We start from the raw sequence: 22,618 nt of genomic DNA on the forward strand, positions 1-22,618 counted from the left end.
GCTTACTTTCTAGTTGTTACCATATAATTATACATCAATTAGAACAGCAATACTGTACTTACATTTCAGTGTATAGTATATAGAGCAGTATAAAAAGTCATTGTCTAAAATTTTAATTTGTACGGTCTTTTTATGGGGCCTGTTGTAAAACTAGGCAAATAGCTAGATGAGCTGATGTACCCCCTAGAAGACCTCTTCCTACCCCCAAGGGTACACCTACCCTGATTGAGAACCACTGTTTTAAGCAGTAATTGGAATGGTTTGGGGCCACCATGGCTATTCGGACCCAGAAAGGCCACCCCCGCAGCGGCCGTCCCGGGCCGCGAGAGGGGCTAGCTGGGAGCTGCTCAAGACTGAAATCCGCTTGCAGCCACCGCTGACTCCAGCCGCCTGTGAGCGCTGCTGAGCCAGCCCGAGAGGCAGGGAGCGGGCCCAGCACAGAGGCCTCTGTGTCGGAGGAAGCTGAGGGCTAGGACCCAGCAGCGGAGGCAGGCCCCGCTGTAGCGCGGGAGGCGGAGCTGCTGGCCCAAAGCCGCCGGGGAAGCGAGGCAGAGAAGCGCAGGAGTCACCTCCTGCCCCTCTCCCCTCCAGCCAGCTGGGCCCGGGGATCCTGCAGCTCCTCGCCCGCCGCCTCAGCCGCTGCTGAGCTGTCCTGCCGGCATTCGCTGCTGCGGCTGGGCGGGACGCGGGGGAAGAGACCCCAGGCTCCCTGCCGCCGGCCCCAGGCTGGGCGGGGCTCAGCCCGGCCCCCTCCCGCGGGAAGGGACTCCTTAAATAGCGGCTGAAGTCTGGCTGCTGCCCGGCCAGGCGCCTCTCCACGCCCCGCCACCAGCCCTCGCTCCTGCTGCATCTTCACCTCCCGCTCCGAGGGACTCGGGAGCGTCGGGATCCCCGGCCGCAGGGTTCGCGCTGTATGTATCCCTGCCTTGTAGGGGCGGGATTTTCCTCCCTCTTCCTCCTCTCCAGCCCTCCGAGCCCCAGCGCGCTCGGATCGGCTTCCTTAGCGCCCTGAGCACGGTTCATCCCATATAGGTTGGGTCATCTCAAACAGCAGGACAAAGGGCTGGGTAGGGACCCTTCCTGCCTTGGCCCGGGGAGCATGGACGAGAGGGGCTCTCTCTGATTTCTGTGTAGGTTACTGTGCCGTTGGTGGTGGTTCTCCTGCCCCTTTTTCTGCCCTTTGGCTTCCTGGGATCAGAAGCACCCAGTGAACTTCCACCCAGGTCTGTGGCTTTGCCTGAGTCTTGCTTTGTCCAATTCTTTCAATGACTGTTCCATTCCTTTAAAAGCTTTCGCAATATCCGCTCTCTACAAGGCTGCCCACAAGAATGTGACGTGTTAGTATAATGCTGGCTTGTGACTTTTGAGTCTAAATCTGTTATGCTGTTTCTTTTTAAAAATCTTTTTCTATAACCACATTTTCTCATCTGTTGTTGAAATTGTATATGCCTAGAATGTAGCCCTGCTCGCCCTAAAGACTGAAGTTCTCTTTCTGTTCACAGATGACATATAGGATACAGCGTGAGCAATAGCACTCACTGCAAGCTTTCCCTATCCTGTCCTAGAAGAAAGTGTAGTGCTAAGACCCATTCAGTGATCTCTCTACTGAGATGGCTAAGAAGGGTGCCGGCTAGCATTCACCTTATTGTAACATTTCACGTTTTTGCAGGGGTGGGTTACCCTACCCTTGTCTAGAATGCAAACTACCAAAAGTGATGTAATAGTTATTAAAATAATTAGTGATTGATAGAAGCCTCTTTTGTCAGCAGTGAGCCAAGTTTAGCTAAAAAGGAAATAGTATAATCGTGTTAATAGTGTACTAAGAATTCTTGCCTCTCTAGAGTCAATTTATTGTATATACAGTAATACTTGAGTATATTTTGGGGAGCGGGAGGAAAGAGGAAGGCAATCTCTTCTGCTATAGTAAAAGTAATGTGATGACCTGGAAAATGACTGATAGTTATCTCCAGTGAGATTTATGAATTGTAAAACACAAGGGGAAATAGAGCTGAATCCTGTCATGATTACAGTGATCCTAAAATACTGAGACAACATGATCGGTATAATTGTGTAGTTTTAAGGGCTCAGCGCTGGCTCCTATGAAAATCAGTGGCAAAACACCTACTAATTTAAATGGGAGAAGGATCCGGACTTATTGTCCATTGTGTTCAAAGAAAGGTGTGATAGACACACTTCAGAAATTTCTAAAATGAATAAATTAATGAGTTGTGGAAGAAAAGGGGGCTAATTGTGAGACATCCCTCATCAAAATATAAGCTATATCAACATTATTTCTAAAATTAATTTTGATAGCATACAACTAAGTCTTTAGTTAAGTCACTGTTCAGCATGGTTGTTATGGTAGCTGTGTTTGGTTTAATAAGTTTTCAAAACTTTGTAAGCATTTATCTTTTCCATGGTCCAGCCACTGAAGTGGCTGAGCACTCTCTAGTCCCAAAGACTTCATTGAGAGGTTGCTCAGTACCAGACAGAATAGGAACTCTGGTGATTAATTTTGAGATTCGTTACTGTTTGGCTTGCAGTGAGTGGTTTATCATGATTTAACATTGATGAAACTAACTAAAATTAAAATTCATCACTTCATCGGATACATTCAGTGGAAAATACAGTGGGGAGATTTATATACACAGAGAACATGAAACACAAACTGGATACAATTAATTTAGGCTTGAATAGAGACTGGGAGTGGATGGGTCATTACACAAAGTAAAACTATTTCCCTATGTTTATCATTCCCCCCCCCCCCCCCCCCCCCCGTTCGTCAGACGTTCTTGTCAACCGCTGGAAATGGCCCACCTTGATTATCACTACAAAAGGTTTTCTCCCCCCACCCCCACCCTCCCTTGCTGGTATTAGCTCACCTTAAGTGATCACTCTCCTTACAGTGTGTATGGTAACACCCATTGTTTCATGTTCTCTGTGTATATAAATCTCCGCACTGTATTTTCCACTGCATGCATCCGATGAAGTGAGCTGTAGCCCACGAAACCTTATGCTCAAATAAATTTGTTAGTCTCTAAGATGCCACAAGTACTCCTGTTCTTTTTATTATTAAAGGGTAGACTCAATTTACACTTTAGACCATGCAATACTAGTTTTTCTATTAAACAGGAATGATCTTTGTTTGTCATATTTTTAGTTCCTGTTTTAAGATGGCCATGGAAAATAGTTAGCATTTTTCTAATGATCTATGTATGTCTCATTACAAAGATGCTATCAGAATTTCCCTAGCTAGTATAGCTAGGATTTAAGTGTTCCTGGAGACAAGAGACTAACTAGCTAATTTCAATGGCTGCTCAATTGGGATGCTTTTTTTATAATTATACTAAGTATGTAAGGAAATGTTTCTGATTGACTATGGTAGCATAAAGGAGACTATCTGTGGCTTTTACTGTTTGAATTACTGTATAATGACCTTGCCTCTTTTTTCTCTCTTTCCCTCTCCGTCCCCTTCTCCACTAGAGTAACCATGTTTGAAATTAAGAAAATCTGCTGTATTGGTGCAGGCTATGTTGGTGGGCCAACGTGTAGTGTCATTGCACATATGTGCCCTAAAATCAAGGTTACAGTTGTTGACGTTAATGAAACTAGAATCAATGCCTGGAACTCTGATACACTTCCAATTTATGAGGTAAACTTGTGTTTATTATAGCATTTCTGTCTTTAATATAAAGTATTTGCCTCTGCTCATACAGTCCCCCCCTCTGCCCGGCTTTGACTCCTAATGGCTGTTCTAGGAACATCAAAATTACATGCCTCATTCAAAAAGAATGCTTCTTCAACAACTATATATTAAGCATGTGCGGTAAACAAGGGTTTGAAATGACCAGTGGCTTCCATGAACTTACTGCTGTCAGATGCTGGAGCGTGTTTCAGAGATGATTGACTTAGGCCTTGTGCATCCTGGTCAGGAAAAAATGTTTACTGTATCCAGTAAATCATACAAAATCATGGTTCTTTTTGGGCCCTGTGTACACCACACTCTTATAGCTGAGTCAACAGACACAGTTATGACAAAATTTTCTCCTTTGTTACAACACAGTTCCAATATGTAATGTGAATGGCAATCTGTGTCCCAGGAAGATGCTTTGGACCACTGTGGTTAGGTTCCATCCACACTACAAATTGTAAGTCATGGGACAGCCAGCCATATTGTAGTTATGTCTCCTGGCTCTGTTGTAACTGTAATGCAGCTGAGCTCCTAGAAGGGAGAGAACAACTTTCCTGGTGGAGACCAGGCCTAACTGAGCTATTCACTCCTGTGGAAACAGGCCATCAACATTTAAGGAGTCAGTTAAGAATTCACCACTTTTCCCTACACCATTGCAAATGGCTGTGAAATGGTGAATCAGACTTTCACCTAGCATACAGGTGATTTAGCAACATACAGGAAAATGAGAAACCATTGTGGGGCTCATTCAGCCACTCTTAAAGCGAGTAGTACCTCACTACACAAGCAGTCTTGTTGATTTTTGACTGGCATCAGGGTAGCAAAATCTGGTCCTATGCTAGTTGTTCACTGGAATCTGGTGTTTCTTAAAGTTAGGATTTTTGCTAGAGCTTTAGTCCTTCGTATGAGGAGTCAGCTTTTTTTAAACCTGAATGATACCCTGATGATCACCAGGGGTACCAAAAGCTTTTAAATTCCTAATCAGTAACACTTCACATCTTTGTTTTGTTTTTTTAGTTATAAAATAATTTTTCAGTAAGCCCATACACTAATTTCAATATCAGAGATCTGTTGATATGTAACATTATCATTGCTTTTTATACTACAAAAGGATTCCATTGTCTTGTATACAAATTACCATTTTTAGCACTTGATATTTTACAGGCTTTGCTCATTAAAGAGTAGCTCTCACCACCACCACCCCTTGTTGTTATAAGTAACAAAATTGACATGAAAATGTACTGACCCAGGGCTCAAGATATACCTGTCCACACTTTTTAATGGAAAAAGCGAATGTTTTTGCTCAACCCTCAAAAGCAAGGAAAGTAGAATTTTGCAAGTTTGCCTTACATTTTTCTTTTGGCCATAATAAGAGATAAGCTTGTTTCTTGTCTTCTAATGTTACCTCTGATTTTTACCCTTCCTGTAATATCAAATACAGGACAAAGTTGGTCTGTTGACCTTTGTTTAAGAAAATCAAACTCTCATAGCCTTTGCCTCTTGTTTCTAGAGCTTGGTTAAAATTTACTAACAGTAAAATTTACAGCATTCAGATTAGTGAATAAGAATTTTGGGAAGAATTGAGTACAGATCTCAACATGGATGAGCAAATGTTTTGGTTTTTTTTATTAAAATTTAAACTGTTTGAGCAAATTAAAACACAGCTAGTCTCTTCATACCAGAAGCACATATGTTTCCCAGCAGGATGTCTATTGCTTACAAAGAGTACCCCAAAACCTCTCAGAATGAGTTCAGATAGTTGCAATTCTTGACCCCTGACACTTTGTGCTCCACCCCCTTCAACTGTCGTATTGGAAAATACAAGATAATCCTTTGGTTTCTACATGAGCAGTCTTTGTACCTGAATCCCAGCAAAAATCACAGCTGGAATGTTAGTCTTATTCATAATTGGGTTCTGGTGTTTGTTTGAAATGACTCAGGTTGTGTGGCAATGATTTTCTACTTGAGTTACTTTTTTATTTCGGTTAGTAAACAGTGAGAAAGCAGAAAATGTCTTTGTCTAGGTAAGGTGCAGCTTCCCTCCCTTCCCCCAAACTGAACCTTCACCTTGATGGCAGTTACTGAAAAAGGATCTTCTGTCATTCTTTTTATAGTACTTTCAGGAGAGTTTGTGATTCGGTTAAATTCACAATTCTTTACTATTTTATTTAGAATAGTGTCTTTAGTTTCTGTCTAATAATTAAAACATTTTTATATGAAGTACTAATACACGGAGTTTGTCCAGGTGTATGAATAGCCAGAGGCCCCATGTAAGTGTGGGGAGGTGTTGGGAAAGCATCCCAGTGCTATGTTTCTGTGTAAGAGAGGGCTATAATTAGTTTGTACTCAGTATGGTCCTCTGTGAATCCACACAAGTTTTATTTTCTGACAGATCTGAAATAACTTTTAATAAAGATAAAATTAAAAAACTTGAAAACAAAATCTTTGTTGTACTTAAAGTTGTGTTCTGCCTGTTTGAGTATACTGTTACCTGTTTTAATCAAATGTTGACTATTAAATACTTTCCTGTTTCTCTGTAGCCAGGGCTAAAAGAAGTGGTAGAGTCCTGCCGAGAAAAGAATCTTTTCTTTTCCACCAGTATTGACGATGCCATTAGGGAGGCTGATTTGGTATTTATTTCTGTAAGTAGTTTCTTTTGCACTTTGATACTTATCATTATTATATTGCTGTGCTCAAATGTGTATGTGGCGGGGGTGTTTCAGTTTTTTTTTTTACATGTCCTTTATTTTGTTTGAAGAGGTGATGTAGTTTCAGGAGGCATAACAGACTTGTGCTGCATTGTGCGGGTTTTACCAGGCAGTTATGCTTAGCTTTCAGTGAGGATGATAAAACTCTTAACCTTCTTCCTTTGCTGTTATTTATCTCTATCAGTAAAGCACCCAACAAACTTTTGGACTCTATATATACAAATAATAAGCTTGTTACTTTACATAGCTGAGTATTTTCTGAAGACACAATACAAAATAAGGCCACAGTCTTATAACAGAATCCACTAGTGTGGACTTCTATTTGTAGCATTCTGCTGAAGTTGATGGGACTCGTGCAGAAATAAGAGTCCATTAGCAGGTTTCATTGTAGGATTGGCAATGAAAATTGTATAATACTTATCTGGATATAAAGAGTCTTTAATTTTTTTTTCAGTACTTTTTAAAATTCAGTTAATTAGTGGAGAGGAGAAGACTGCAGCATTTTTTAAACACACATTTATGGCATTTTGCAGTGTTGAAAGTCATTTACTTAGTTCCATATCCAACAGAACTACATAATAACAAGCTCTGGGGCTGCAGGCCAGTTATTGTTCTATTCTTCAAGTACTTTACAGAGAGCTATGATATTGGGAAGAGTTCTTGTTCTCCTCCGTCTCCTGGGAGAATCTTCTGCATGAATCAGTAAAGTCTAATGTTAATGCTATGAAATCACTGAATCAGTTATTGGATGACAGTCATTAATTCAGCTTGTAGATTGACAGCTGAGTTCCTGTCCCTGGCTGGTAAAACATGCTGTCTTGTGTTTTAATTTCGGTATTCTTGCCTTCAGTTTGTAACAAGAAGGACCCTCTATGTTCAGTTAAGTGAAATATTGCCCTACATTTGACACTTCCCCCCCACCCTACTCAAGTACAGCAATTATCAGGAGCTCGGTGGCTGGTCTGCACTTAGCTTTTCCAGTCAGATGGTTTTGTGGGGTAGCCTCCCTACTATTCACATCAGAGTAGAGGGAAATAAGGGGGAATTGAATCTTTGCATGTATTGTAGCTTGAGTTGGGGAGAAGACTAGAAATAGTTCTTTGTGGGTATGGGGAAGCAATTCTGAATAAACATTAGACTCTGCTGAAGCCTGCAGAGATGCTATGAATAATGCCCCTTGTGTAAATCCCATTTGACGATGAACAGAGTTTAGTGATATTTTTTTTACAACTTAGAATGAGTAATTGATAAGTCTGCTAGCTGTTCATTGATCTGGCAGCCAGTAACTGGCTGAATCAGTAGAAAAGAAGCTTTCCTGTCCTTAGAGTACAATCTCATGTATGCAGGAGTTCCTGTATCTTCAGACTTGTGAAAATTTTGTTAAGACTCTAATAACGTTTTTTTCCTTCCTGTGAATTTGTAACTAGGTTAACACCCCAACAAAGACCTATGGGATGGGAAAAGGCCGGGCAGCTGATCTGAAGTACATTGAAGCATGTGCTAGGCGGATTGTACAAAATTCAAATGGTTATAAGATTGTCACTGAGAAAAGCACAGTCCCAGTACGTGCAGCAGAGAGTATTCGTCGGATATTTGATGCCAATACAAAACCTAATTTGAATTTGCAGGTAAAAATCTAGAAGTTATGGACTAAAGTGTCTCCTCTCCCTCCGCCCCCCTGCCAAAAAATTCCTTGAGTTTTACTTTAAACTTTATTTTCCTGTCTGTTTGCAGGTATTGTCTAACCCAGAATTCCTAGCAGAAGGAACAGCTATCAAGGACCTAAAGAACCCCGACAGAGTGCTGATTGGTGGAGATGAGACTCCGGAAGGACAGAAGGCAGTCCATGCGCTATGTGCTGTGTATGAGCACTGGGTTCCTAAAGAAAAAATCCTCACAACCAATACTTGGTCATCTGAGCTTTCCAAACTGGTTCGTATCAGTTATGTTGCTATGTCAATCAACAACTTAAATACAAAATATCAGCACTGATATTACTAAGAATAATAAAAAGCTATAGCAACTAGTTATCTGAATGCTTATAAGCGATTCCAGTATTGCATATCAAAATTGTTTGTTCACAACTTATTAGTTGGCTTTTCTGTATCAGAAAAGACCTTATCCAAAATCAGTTATTTTGGGAATGAAATCATACATACTGGAAACAGCAGAAAATGGTAACATCAGCCAAAAACCAAATCTGTGTACACACTGAAATAGTCCTCCTCTTTTTAGCTGTACCAAACAAACAAACAAAAAAATCAAACCACACCTCTCCACTGACTTACAGACACGTTATTTACAGGAGGGGAAACCAAATCTGTGGTGTTTGTCTTTTATTTACAGGCAGCTAATGCTTTCCTTGCCCAGAGAATCAGCAGCATTAACTCAATCAGTGCTCTGTGTGAAGCTACAGGAGCTGATGTTGAAGAGGTAGCAAGAGCCATTGGAATGGACCAAAGAATAGGAAATAAGTTTCTGAAGGCCAGTGTTGGTAAATGAAGAATCTTTTTCTCTGTTTAGACTTGGTAGGAGAACTGTCTCTATCCAGCACAATAGCTCAACTGGAAACATTTTAAAAATAAGTACTGGTATTCTGAAGTGACTGTTCAAAGCACAACATCGTACAAAAGACCTACTGTTGTGTTGTGGTTGATGTAGTGTTGTTTTTTGTGTTTTGGTTTTTTTAATTCTTTAATGAAAGAGATTAAGGATTCAGATTGTCCTCTGTAGAGTCTCACACTTCCAGTTGGCATGGACTAGCTAGAAAGTTACAATTTCATCCTTCTAGAGCATTCCCTACTGGGTGGTTGATGGGTAGCTTTCTAGTTACTACATAGTTTGTCTACAGTCTAGTCAGCAGAGTGAATTCAGTTATCCAGACTTTGGTATTGCAGACTGAAATATGATAGGGAAAGCTATCAGAATGCAAATTCTACAGCCCCAGTCTGACTGGCCAGATATCCTGAGGCTCTGCCTTGGGGACATGAAACTTCATGGAGCATGTCCGTTAGTTGGGTCAGTGGAAAAAGATGCAACCCTATTCACATGACTACAATCTCCATAGTAAAAATATTTAATTTTTAAGATTACTTTTACCAAATGTTGTCTTTTCCACAAATGTTTATATTAGAGGAATGGCAAGTAGCAAAATCTGTTCTCCAAAATATGCCCATTTTTCAGATACCTACCTCTTTGGCTTGGTAGAGGGGAGTCTGAGAGTTCTGGATCCTGCCACTCATTATCTAAACCCCTCATCAGCTTTTTGTTCTTCTTTGGCTCCTGACTATGATAGTGAGTGAGAATCCAGAACCCTTTTAAGACTAGTTTTAAATCTAATCTCTGGGTAGTGATCCTTTGGGGAAGAAGCAGCAGGTCTGTTGAGGTCAGTGGCAAAACTGACAGGATTTTAGGTCCTATGAGCTGCTAAAGTAAATAGGATTGAGGAACAGGATTTGGAAGAATCCTAGGAGGTTAATTCAAAAGACTGGCAGACCGTCCCTGAAAAACTATTTTTGATATCTTGGTCAATAAATGCCAAACTTCAGGGGCTGTTGAGTGCCATTTTAAAGTGTGTATGTGTTGTGGAGGGGCATAGATTTACTCTTCTCCCCACCTGACTCCCACCCCTGGCCCTTGAGCCCCTATACCCATACCCTCCTAGGAGCCTCAGCCTTGGAGGGGACCCCTTTACCATCCCCTCCCTACTAGCAAGCCTCACCCTCAGGTGATGGGACTGTCCCACTTCCCAGCTGGTCACTGATGTTGAGAGGAGCCTCTGTGGTTTCGGCAGCCAGTAGATGGGGGCATGGCAGAGTGTATGCTGTGCATGCAGAGCAGGATCCAGGTGTAGGCCACAATGTGCTCCCAGCCATGATATGTGTGGCTGCTAGTTTCAAGATCAGTGCACACACAGCCACAGGTGCACACAGCAAAAAAATCTGGCAAATTACATCTCTTGACCAGTAACCAGTAAGAGTAGAGAAACTGGCCAGGCCTGTCAAAAAGTGGCCTCCATCAGCTCCCTGACGTATTCCAGACATAAAGTACATATTGCTAAGTACACTAATCTTTTACTGATGAAGACCATCTGTTGAGTAACCATTTCCTTTCTTTCAGGATTTGGTGGTAGCTGTTTTCAGAAGGATGTTCTAAATTTAGTGTACCTTTGTGAGGCTCTGAACTTGCCTGAAGTAGCTCGCTATTGGCAACAGGTATGAGTCCATTCACTAGTGTAAAACTTATTCAAACAGGGCACGTCACTGTTACCTCTGTAATGAGCCAGTAATTCTTCAGCTTGTAACTTTTCAGCATTGTCTGTGGCAAATTATCGTTTATCCTTCAGTCTGATTGGAACTGAAAATAAAATATACCCTTAACTATCGAGGTAATAAATATTTATTAATAAATACTTTGTATAGCACCTTCCACCTGAGGTTAATAGGATGCTTTACAAATGTAATAAATGAGGATTCATCACCCCTTCAGGGTGGGTATTACTATCCCTATATTACATGGAGGGTGTAAATCCAAGGTGTCATCTCAGGCAGACCCATCCAGGCTAGCTTTACGTGTGCTACCATAGCTAAAAATAGCAATGTTGATGTGCTGGCTTAGGGTAACCCAGGGTTCTGGGTGGGCTTGTACAGCCTGCACTGCTGCAGCTCCACTGTTGTTTTTAGCCATTGTGCCACAAGTAAAGCTAATGTGGCTGTGTCTATGAAACTGCAATCACACCTCAGATTGCAGTGTAGTTGTAACCCCTCTGTGCCTTTGGTAAATGACTTGACCAGCACAACACAGAAAGTTACAGAGCTGGGAACAGAACCCGGGTCTCCTGACTCCATGTCTGTTCTTTAACCACAATCTAGCCTCCTTGTCTCAGTCTAGCATTAATGAAGGCAACTTATTTTAATACACTTTCAAATAACTCTAAAGTTTTTATGGAAAACCCACAAGAACCCATGTGCTGATTCCAACACTTTGCTGCTGATAACATTGTAAAGACCCTCACTAGCCAATTACTTGATTAAGCAAAAGACTAACATATGGGCTGTCAGGTATCCATTTGGATAGTGCATTGTGTTATCATGTGAGAACATTTCTAGCTCCACTACTAGTGCTCTGATTTTGTGTGTGTGTATTGTAGCCTGGTTGCTACAGAACATCACAGGTAAAGAAGGCATTGTCTTGTCATTATCCTGAGTATGTGAAACTGCAGGAGTTAACCACATTAGCTGGATGATGTTAAGATGAGGAATAGCAATGACATGAACATTAAGCATCAAGCTGAGAAGAAAGAGACAAATTTACACTTATTGTTTCAGCCTGTCTGGCTCTAAGATCAAGATAAGACAATCAGGTTTCATTCTGACAAAGAAGGAATAGAAACTTTAAAAAAAGTTTAGAGTTGCATTGGTGCAAACTAAGGTGTTACTTTAAACTGGTATAAACCTTCATGTGGACATATAGGGGCTGATCTACAAACTTTTTGTAGGGTTTTAAATATATCTGTTTTAGAAACAGACGTAGGCCTGGTCTACACTAAAAAGATAGGTCAACCCAGCTATGTTGCTCAGGGTCATGAAAAATCCACAGCCCTGAGGAGTGTAGTTAAGCTAATCTAACCTTTGGGGTAGACAGCACTGGGTCAATAGAAAAATTCTTCCATTGACCTAGCTACACCGGGAGGTGGATTATGTACACCAGTGGGAGAACCCCATTGTAGTGTTTCATGTGTAGACAATCCCATAGTGAGTGGAAGCCCCTAGTGTGGGCAAACTTTTTGGCCTGAGGGCCACATTGGGATGCAAAACTGTATGGAGGGAGCGTATCAAGTTGCAGTGGGGGAGGTTTAGGTTGGATATTAGGAAAAACTTTTTCACTAGGAGGGTGGTGAAACACTGGAATGCGTTACCTAGGGAGGTGGTAGAATCTCCTTCCTTAGAAGTTTTTAAGGTCAGGCTTGACAAAGCCCTGGCTGGGATGATTTAATTGGGGATTGGTCCTGCTTTGAGCAGGGGGTTGGACTAGATGACCTCCTGAGATCCCTTCCAACCCTGATATTCTATGATTCTATGAGGGCCGGGTAGGGAAGACTGTGCCCCCCACAGCCTGCCCCCTATCCACCCACTCCCACTTCCCGTCCCTTGACTGTCTGCCTCAGAACCATCCAACCCCCCTTCTCCTTGTCCCCTGACCCCCCCCCCCCCGGACCCCCTACCCCAAACTGCTCCCCCTGGGATCCCACCCCCTATCCAGCCCCCCTTGCTCCCTGTGCCCTGACTGCCCCTACTCAGAACTTCCACCCCATTGAACCGCTCCCTGTTCCCTGTCCCATGACTGCCCCCTGGGACCCCCTGACCCATATCCAACAACTCTGCAGCCGCCGCCTTACCATACACCTCAGAGCAGCAGGAGCTCGCAGCCCCGCTGCCCGGATGGCGGCGTAGGTACAGGGGAGGGGGGGACAGCAGGGGAGGGGCCAGGGACTAGCCTTCCCAGCCAGGGGCTCAAGGGCCGGGCAGGATGGTCCCGCGGGACGTAGTGTGCCCACCTGTGAGCTATACCAATAAAAGGTGTGGTTTATATTGATTTAACTTAAATTGATTAGGGGCGGGTTTAAGATACACCAGAATAAACTGCTCTTAATTTAATTTGTGTCCACATCGTTGTTTGCATTGGTTTAATTAAATTGGTTTAAATAAGCCATACAAGTTTGTGTGTAGACAAGGCTTTAGATTCTGGAGGATACAGTCAAGTCTGTAGGGATAAGGCCCAGATGAGATTGTCGAAGGTATTTAGGCACTGAACTTCCATTGGGCCTAAAACATTAATCTTAAACCCTCCTCTTAAGTGCTTTTCTGCTACCTTGCCACCTCATTTCTTCCCCTGGAGCAAAGAGTAATTTACACACCAAGTATAGAAAACCAAATCAGTGCAAGTGACATTATTTTACCACTAACATCCATTTTCTGAGCAACTTATACCTGATGTGGGCCATATGCTACTGTTCACATCACTGCTAAGTGTAGTTTTGTTCATTGCAATGAGAATGTGCTCATGTTCAGAGTCACAGAGGAGACTAGCCTACATTATCTGAGGTATGTATGCCTTTGACCAAACAATCTTTGGGAATACCTGGCTTTCTTACTTGGTCATTGGAGGCAATGGTCTTAAAAAGACTAGGGATCAAGGGCTAAAATGTTGGGGGAAGGGGCAAAAACCAGCAGCTCAACTATAGAGGTAGATAGTAACCTACATATGGCCTCCAAGCCTTTCTCAAAGAGAAGTATTTTTATCATTAAAGTGCATCACTACCACTTACATCCATGCCAGTCTTTGTGTATTGACATGTTATGGTATGCACTAAACTGGTACTAAAACTGCCTGACTGTTGTGTAAAATAGATGTACTACATAATATATATTCACAAACCTAGAGGGAAGTGTAGTTTTTGCTGTAGTCTGCTGGCATAATGCTGTTATTTTCTAAGATCATTTTCTCCCTGAAATTTACCACAATGTTCACTCCTGTTGTTGTTGCTATCCATGTCTTGGCGTAGAATAGTGAGCTGTGCTTGTGTGGTTGGTTTTTTGTTTTGTTTTTGTTTTTTTTGGGGGGGAGGGGAGGAAGGGGGAGGTTTGGTTAAACTACATTGCGCAGAAACTACATTGTACATTAAGATCTGGGGAAAGCTTCCACACAAGGAGCCATGGAGCAACACCTAAAGTTAGGACAAAATTTTCCAAGACCCTTTCTTAAGCAAATGTTCTCTGGAAGTTTTACTAATAAGGACAGCAAAATTTGATTCTTGGTAGTTTCTGAATGTTAAATCAATTGAAAACATCCACTGACTTCAATGGGATCAGGATCAAGACAGCTTTTTCTGCTCCTGTGATTAAAAAAAGCTGGATCAGTCCTTCAGTTACTCATATTTTACCTATTAAAAATAGAAATTGCAACCATATTAATATTTAAAACATGTACATCTGCCTAGTTCAGTTTTAACTGAGTGCTTTTATCAGGAGCAAAGGCTTATCAGTGGCACGCTTTTCCCCAGTAACTATTAACACTGCATTTCTTTGGTCAAGTGTAACCTCATTCGTTTGACCGTATTCTGCATAATTTCAGGTGATAGACATGAATGATTACCAGAGAAGGAGATTTGCTTCCCGTATTATTGACAGCTTGTTTAACACAGTCACTGACAAGAAGATTGCTATTCTAGGATTTGCGTTCAAAAAGGATACAGGAGATACAAGGTGACAAAATGCATGAAACTAATTAACGCTGTCATAAGGCATGCTGGAAGACTTATCTAATCTTGCGCTCCATCTACACAGCTAAAACAACTGTTTACCACCATTTCAACTGTGTAGATGGGGAAGAGGATCAAATAGATGCCCATCAACCTGTTGTGGCTGAAATGTGATCGGGGGGGCACCTGAGGCCAGTGGCTGCAGCTGCTGGGGGTCGCAGCCCAGCTGCTCCGGTCGGCCAGCGACTGCTACCCAGGGCTGCTCCGGCCGGCGAGAACTCCAGTTGCTGGCTGCAGAGCCAGCTGCTTGGGCAGCCCTAGGGTCAACCATACTGGCCCCTGCAGAAGTCACGGAGGGTACAGAAAGTCATGGAATCCGTGACATATATGGACCCCTACTCATAACTACTCAGAACCATAATGCAGGAGCTGAGTCACCCTAAACTCAGATGCTAGAGTTCTGTATTCACAGGCAGGGAATCTACCACCCTGTTACACCCCACTGAGTGTGGTTTTTGGCCCCATTCAGACTACTTGGCCAAATTACACATTAAATTGTGACTGAACCAGATTATAGTAATAGATTTTAAAAAATATTTTTAAACATTGTAAATAAGGGCTGGCTTTCTTTGGTGGCTGCGACTAAAATTCTATTTTTGTTTTCATGTTTTTACTGATGATTTACTTTCCTACTGTCGAGTGTTATCCTGGAATTACATACAATAATTTCAGTTTGAAAGCTTTGGCACTGCACATTTCTGAGTATTTGTTCATGTTGTTGTTCTAAATAAATCTAAATGTGTTTGTCTGAAGACTTCCATTAACTGGCTGACTTATTTTCTTAGAGAGTCTTCCAGTATTTACATCAGCAAGTATTTAATGGATGAAGGAGCAAAACTCCATATATATGACCCTAAAGTACCAAGGGAACAGATCATCCTGGATCTCTCACACCCAGGTGTCTCAGAAGATGACCAAGGTGAGGGAATTTTGCTTCTCATAAATTCTATCCTTCTGCTGTGTGTCACCATCAGAATCCATTCAGTGCTCTTGAAATTGCTTTCAGCATGTCAGACATGGATGCTCAGTTCAGTTAAATTATTAAATCAGGGGTTTGCCTCAGTTTAAAAAAAAAATTGACAGTGACCCTTTTTATTTCATTCTTCATAGCTTCTAAAATGCTTGCATGTGTGTAAGTTACTTCTGTGCCAGTCTGTCCCCTTTGAGACATTAATTTTGAAGCTGTGTAAAGAGTGTCTCCTTCAATTCAAAAAGAATGTGGGAAAGGGGAGTGAGGGAGGAAGAAGACTAGTGTCATTCGACCAGCTCCTTCTCCCCTTCCAGGTTCCTAACTGGTACCTGTTCCACAGGTGCCAAGTTTTGTTGGTGTCGGTGGGCACTTGTGCTGCCCCGACTCCACCCCCTCCCTGCCTCTATTGGATCCCTCCTCAAATCCCCTCCCTGGCCCTGCCTCTTCCCCAAGCACATGGCGTTCTCCCCACTCCCTCCCAGGCTTGCCATGCGAAACAGCTGTTTCACAGCGCAAGCGCTGGGAGGGACAGGGGAGAAGCAGGACACGTTGGCCCGCTCAGGGGAGGAGGTCGAGGTGAGCTGGGGCGGGGCGGGGAGCTGCCGGTGGGTGCTCCGCACCTACCAATTTTTCCCCGTCGGTGCGCCAGCCCCGGAGCACCCACGGAGTCGGCACCTACGACCTATTCAGTCTTGTGCCTGGCTAGTCCAGAGAAGAACTCACTATAATTTTCTGGAAGTTAATTCCATAGGCTGTTGGGGGTTGTAGTAAAACACATTCATGCTAGGAGCACTTTGCTACTATATTATACTGGTATAGCTATACTAACAAAACGCTCCTAGTGTAGACTTGGTCTAAGTCTGTAATGCCATAATTCTAGAATGCTCTAACAGAAAATAAAGACTAAAGAGAGGAGTGGGGAAACACAGAGACTCTGGTACTGGGGACAAGAGGAGATGGGGGGGGGCACACAGAGACCCTGGCATGAAGAAAGAGGGGGGATGGTACACAGGGAGCTTAAGAAGGAATGCATGCAGCCTCCTGGTATGTGCAGTGAGCTCGGCTAACAGAAGCCATGTAGTGTGTACGCAGTATTAAATAGTAAATGTGCATTGAGTGTTTTGAAAAGCACTGTGCTGCTATTATCACTACTCAATAATGATTATTTTACAATGAGCTCTATCCATGTCTGGATCTGGATCTGTTGGATAATTACTTCTAATTCCTTAGTGAATCTGCAACAAAACTTTCAAACTTTGGTGCCTAACCTAGACGTTCAAGTAAGTGCCCTGACCTTACAGAGATGTTGAATACCCACTGCTGCTGTTGCCTTCAGTGGCTCTAGGACCTTTAGATAAGGGAAAACTCTTCAGGTGTTGTTGACATTGAAAGTTTGTGTTTGAGTAGGGCTATCAGGGAAATTGTCCTACCAGGACATGAGAATGCTGCCAGGAAACGGGGAAGCATAATGCTTCATTTTCACTTTTTGGTTACAGTGTCTCGTCTGGTCACTATTAGTAAAGATCCATATGAAGCCTGTGATGGAGCTCATGCCTTGGTTATCTGCACTGAGTGGGACATGTTTAAGGTAAAAATAATACCTTTAAAAAACAGGGAAAAAATTAAGAGGAATTCTGACACTTATGCAAATTCTGTGGGTCATTTACAGGAGCTGGATTATGAGTGCATTCACAAAAAAATGCTGAAACCAGCTTTCATCTTTGATGGTAGGAGGGTTCTTGATGATCTTCATAATGAGCTACAAGTCATAGGCTTCCAGGTAACTAGCTGTTTTCCTTTTGGAGAAGTATGGTTGAATCACTAGAAGAATCTAGTATGTGAGTTTAATATCTTGCTTTAGAGTTAACCTGTAAAGGTCCTTTTACTAAGCCCTTCTCTGATAGCACTTTTCCTACAGTACAGCTCTGGTTGTAAACTGATACTGCTTTAAAATCCAAGCCACATCAGGCTGTTCCATCAACATTCAGTAACATAGACAAATGAGTTTACTAGACATAGCTTTACTAGACATAGGCTTTGTCTACACTAGCACTGTCATCAGCAAAACTTTTGTCAGTCAGGGGTGTGAAAAAAAACACTCCCCACCTCCCCCGACCAATATAAGTTTCACCGACAAATGTGCCCGTGCGGACAGCACTATGTCAGCAGGAGACACTTTCCAGGCATCATGGATCCCGCCGCTCGTTGCGGGTGGTTTAATTACTACACAGGAGACCTTAGAGTGACACAGCGGTATAGCTATGGAGCTGTAAGGCCCTAGTGCAGACATGGCCATAGCTGCTGTTCTGGCAGCATCAGAATGACGAATATTAAAATTTGAGTGAATGATCTCCTGACACAAGTATTTCATCACGTCAAGACTCAATTAAATTCTGAATAAAACATAGAAACAAAATTAGACAGGCATTCATAACGGAATGTTACCTTCAGCATTTACTAAAATGTAAAAATCTGAAATAGTTGTCTAAATAACTTGGTTTCTTTCAGAATGTACTAGTACACTAGATAGTTTGAAAGCTGGAATTATCCATCATTGAGGTCTCTATCTAGCACATTGCTATTTGGTCCACTTTTTATCATGTGGCTTGGAGAATCAACTATTGTTTGTGTGTGCCCATCTGTAGTAGTTAGCTTTACTAAGCTAAGCCACAGATGAGTTCTTGTTCAAGAGGGGAAGATACACCTCTAATTATTCAATGGTTGGGTCTCTAATCTAGTCCACTCTTGAGCAGAATTATTTGGGCCTAATTCTCTTCTTACACCAGTGTAGACTGGGAAAAATTATGTTGAAGTCTATGGAATTAAATGGGTGTAAGTGAGAGGCAAATCAGGCTCATCATATGGAAATGACGATGCCTGTTTTTTGTATACACAAGCTTCCTGATCAGTTTGTTTGGCTAGTAAAAACAAGTTGGAAACTCTTAGCCTTACAGGGTTACCTTGTTGTTTTTTTAAAAAAGCCAAGCACCATTATTCTTGTGTTTACAGTAGGTCAAGTGATTTTAAAAAATTAACTGTGATTAATTGCATTGTTAAACAATAACGGAATACCATTTATTTAAATATTTTTGGATGTTTAACATTTTCAAAGATATTGATTTCAATTACAACACAGAATACAAGTGTACAGTGCTTACTTTATATTTTTTATTACAAATATTTGCACTGTAAAAAACAAAAGAAATAGTAAAATAAAACAATATAAAACTTTAGAGCCTACAAGTCCACTCCGTCCTACTTCAGCCAATCGCTCAGACAAACACACTTGGCTATAATTTGCAGGCGATAATGCTGCCTGCTTCTTGTTTACAATGTCACTTGAAAGTGAGAACAGGGATTTGCATGGCACTGTCGTAGCCGGCGTCACAAGATATTTACGTGCCAGATGCGCGTAAAGATTCATATGTCCCTTCATCTTCAACCACCATTCCATAGGACTTGCCTCCATGCTGATGATGGGTTCTGCTCAATAACGATCCGAAGCAGAGTAGACTGATGCATGTTCATTTTCATCAGCTGAGTCAGATGCCACCACCAAAAGGTTGATTTTCTTTTTTGGTGGTTCGGGTTCTGTAGTTTCCTCATCTGAGTGTTGCTCTTTTAAGACTTCTGAAAACATGCTCCACATCTCATCCCTCTCAGATTTTGGAAGGCACTTCTGATTCTTAAACCTTGGGTCGAGTGCTGTAGCTATTTTAGAAATCTCACATCGGTATCTTCTTTGCGTTTTGACAAATCTGCTGTGAAAGTGTTCTTAAAACAAACATGTGCTGGGTCATCGTCTGAGATAGCTATAACATGAAATATATGGCAGAATGTAAAACAGAGCCAAAGACATACAGTTCTCACCCAAGGAGTTCAGTCGCAAATTTAATTACCTCATTATTTTTTAATGAGCATCATAAGCATAGAAGCATATCCTCTGGAATGGTGGCCAAAGCATGAAGGGGCATATGAATGTTTAGCATATCTGGCACATAAATACCTTGCAATGCCAGCTACAAAAGTGCCATGCAAATGCCTGTTCTCACTTTCTGGTGACATTGTAAATAAAACGAGGGCAGCATTATCTCCCATAAATGTAAACAAACTTGTTTGTCTTAGCACTTGGCTGAACAAGAAGTAGGACAGAGTGGACTTGTAGGCTCTAAAGTTTTACATTGTTTTGTTTTTGAGAGCAGTTGTGTAACAAAAGAAAAATCTATCATAGAAGGTTAGGGTTGGAAGGGATCTCAGGAGGTCATCTAGTCCCAACCCCCTGCTTGAAGCAGGACCAATCCCCAATTTTTGCCCCAGATCCCTAAATGGCCCCCTCAAGGATTGAGCTCACAACCCTGGGTTTAGCAGGCCAATGCTCAAACCACTGAGCTATCCCTCCCCCAATGTATATGTTTGTAAGTTGCACTTTCTTCATAAAGAGAGTGCAGTACAATACTTGTATGAAGTAATTGAAAAATACTATTTCTTTTATCATTTTAACAGTGCAAATATTTGTAATAAAAATAATATAATGTGAACACTGTACACTTTGTATTCTGTGTTGTAATAAAAATCAATATATTTGAAAATGTAGGAAAACATCTGAAAATATTTAATAAATTTCAATTGGTTGTCCATTGTTTTACAGTGCGATTAATCGCAATTAATTTTTTTGAGTTAATCGAGTGAGTTAACTGTGAATAATTGACAGCCCTCGTTTAAAATTAAGATTTGAAATAAATCTTAAACTCTTAAAGCACCTACTTCATGTTCCTCCTGTAGGCAGTCCCATTGAAGTCAAATGAACATTCACTTGCCTAGCATTAAGCACATACCTAAATATTTCCAGGATTGAGGTATCTCTTTAAGAATTGTTATAGTAAAGGGCTTGTTTTGCATGTGCAAAGTGAGAGGTCGCTTTTAGTAGACAAACTTCTTTTTTGAATTAGAAATACAACCACTTAATGTGGCTTTTATCCACCAAATGTATATAACAAGTGTAGGGAAAGCCCCAAGGTTACTGGTTCATAGATTCCTCACAGGCTGACAAGATTCTCTTTGCACAAGCTTTACGTAGTATATTAATTTTCTTTCCTCTTCCAGATTGAAACAATTGGGAAGAAAGTGTCAGCAAAAAGAATTCCTTTTGCTTCTTCATGTGAAATTCCAAAGTTCAGCCTGCAGGACCCACCTGTCAAAAAACCCAGAGTATAAGTTTTACTAGGTACTGAAGGATCACAATGGACCAGTGTGAATTTTTTTAAAGAAGATATTGTTCTTAAACTGTAAATCAATTTTACATTAGACATGGTAGCCATGTACCTGGTACATGTGAACCCAAATTTTCTAATCTCTATTTTTGAAATAATGTGTTTGTTTGTTTGTTTTTCAGTTATTGAAGACTGTACAGGCCTGAATGGCTTTAGTAATCAATTTTTTATGAACATTTACTTCAGACTGGGAACTTTTGCTTTTAGAAATATTCACAAGCTGCACTTTAAATTTTTTATAAATAACATAAAGGCCAAAAGTAATTAACAGAATTGTTCTTGCTTTGATTCAGGAATATGTGGTGCTCAGTAATGTCATTGGCCTTGCTGAAGATTTTAATTCGACTCTGGGGTAATTTTGTTGTCTTAGATGCCTGATCTAACTCACATAAAAATCAGTGGAAAGATTCTAATTGACTTTAATCAGAGTTGGACTGAGCTATTAAATAGAATATTGATCTGGTTTTAACAATGAGGCCCCAATCCTAATTGGGACTGCTGGGCACTGATGCAATATAAATGTTTAGTAATGATGTCAGGGAGCTAGATCCATGTCTGCCATTAATTCTGTGACCGTTCTGAAGTGGGTTTGCAACAACAGTCTGACTTACCAGCTATGTCCTTAATGATTCCGTGGTCTTGGCTCTGTTATACATACCATATAGCACCTGTTGTCAGTTGTAAATTATGGATTTAATTAGACTTTTGGGGCCAAATTCTCCTCTGTTTCAGCATTGCCACCCCAGTGTCTTAAACAGAGAGAAGCATTTGGCCCTCCTGTTTTCTCCTCTTGCTTAGCAGTGAGTAAAGTAAATGTTTCTGTCCAAGATGATAGATACTCAGTGGTTCTCCCCTTCCTGCTACCGTACATGAGCTGGAAACAGATGTTCTTCCCACTGAATCTGCAAGAATTTGCCTGTGACTTTTCATAAAGTAGTCCGCTTGCTACCTCACTCTGATTACCAGGAATAAGTCTTGTTTGTTTTGATATTTTTTGCTTTTATTTCTACTTTTCATTGTCCTAATAGGTCCGTGCTATTAAATACTTTTTAGTAATAAAGTCTGCATTCCATCTGTTTTGTGGGTTGTCAGCTTGGGGGCTGTGACCGACGGTATTGTGAGCAGTTTTTAGGGAGCCCGTGAGCCCTTCATTTTCGTTATGGCTAGAAGGGTATGGAGGCCCCAAAACCCTAAGTAACATGAGCTCATGGGGTTGAAAAGTGCTTACATTCATAATTGCCAACACCTGGCAGTGTATATTCTGAAGGTGCAGTACAGAACAATGTGTTTATTGCTGTAAGCGATTGGAGCATGTATTTCTATGGCAATAAGATTATGATAATCATTTAACACCTGAAACTTTACCCGAACATACTTAATTATCTGCAGTAAGAGCTAGAACCAGAAAGGGATTTAGGTGCCAAAGTCTAAAATTTAGATCCTCAAAACCCCTGCTCAGCTGCCTCCTTATCCTGTAGGTGCCTGAAGTCTGTAGGCACCTACATTTCTGCCATGGGCCATGTACGCAGCTGCCTAAGTCCTGATACCCAGGTGCCAGGCTCATGCCTAAGCCCCAGCAGGATCATCAAAAGAGGTATTGCCCCACCTATTGGGCCTGCAGGGACTGATCCAGTAGGGGTGCTCACAAGCTGCCAACTG

General features: G+C 41.6%; 1 protein-coding gene across 2 annotated transcripts; it reads left to right on the forward strand.

Annotated features, from left to right (window-relative positions):
* Nucleotides 1-524: 524 nt before the first annotated feature.
* UGDH (UDP-glucose 6-dehydrogenase) lies at nt 525-22,019 on the forward strand. Of its 2 annotated transcripts, none has more exons than XM_073342255.2 (12): nt 525-911; nt 3,484-3,652; nt 6,232-6,333; nt 7,827-8,027; nt 8,134-8,331; nt 8,746-8,893; nt 10,519-10,613; nt 14,533-14,663; nt 15,505-15,638; nt 17,186-17,277; nt 17,359-17,469; nt 20,793-22,019. In XM_073342255.2, exons 2-12 carry the CDS (start codon nt 3,491-3,493, stop codon nt 20,901-20,903), a joined length of 1,485 nt encoding a protein of 494 aa, XP_073198356.2. In that variant the 5' UTR covers nt 525-911; nt 3,484-3,490; the 3' UTR covers nt 20,904-22,019. The 2 variants fall into 2 exon arrangements, with proteins under 2 accessions (XP_073198356.2, XP_073198357.2); XM_073342256.2 differs by lacking the exon at nt 525-911 and adding an exon at nt 918-1,223.
* The last annotated feature ends 599 nt before the right edge of the window (nt 22,020-22,618 follow it).

The sequence above is a fragment of the Lepidochelys kempii genome, chromosome 4 (assembly GCF_965140285.1).
Source record: "Lepidochelys kempii isolate rLepKem1 chromosome 4, rLepKem1.hap1, whole genome shotgun sequence".
Classification (NCBI taxonomy): domain Eukaryota; kingdom Metazoa; phylum Chordata; order Testudines; family Cheloniidae; genus Lepidochelys; species Lepidochelys kempii.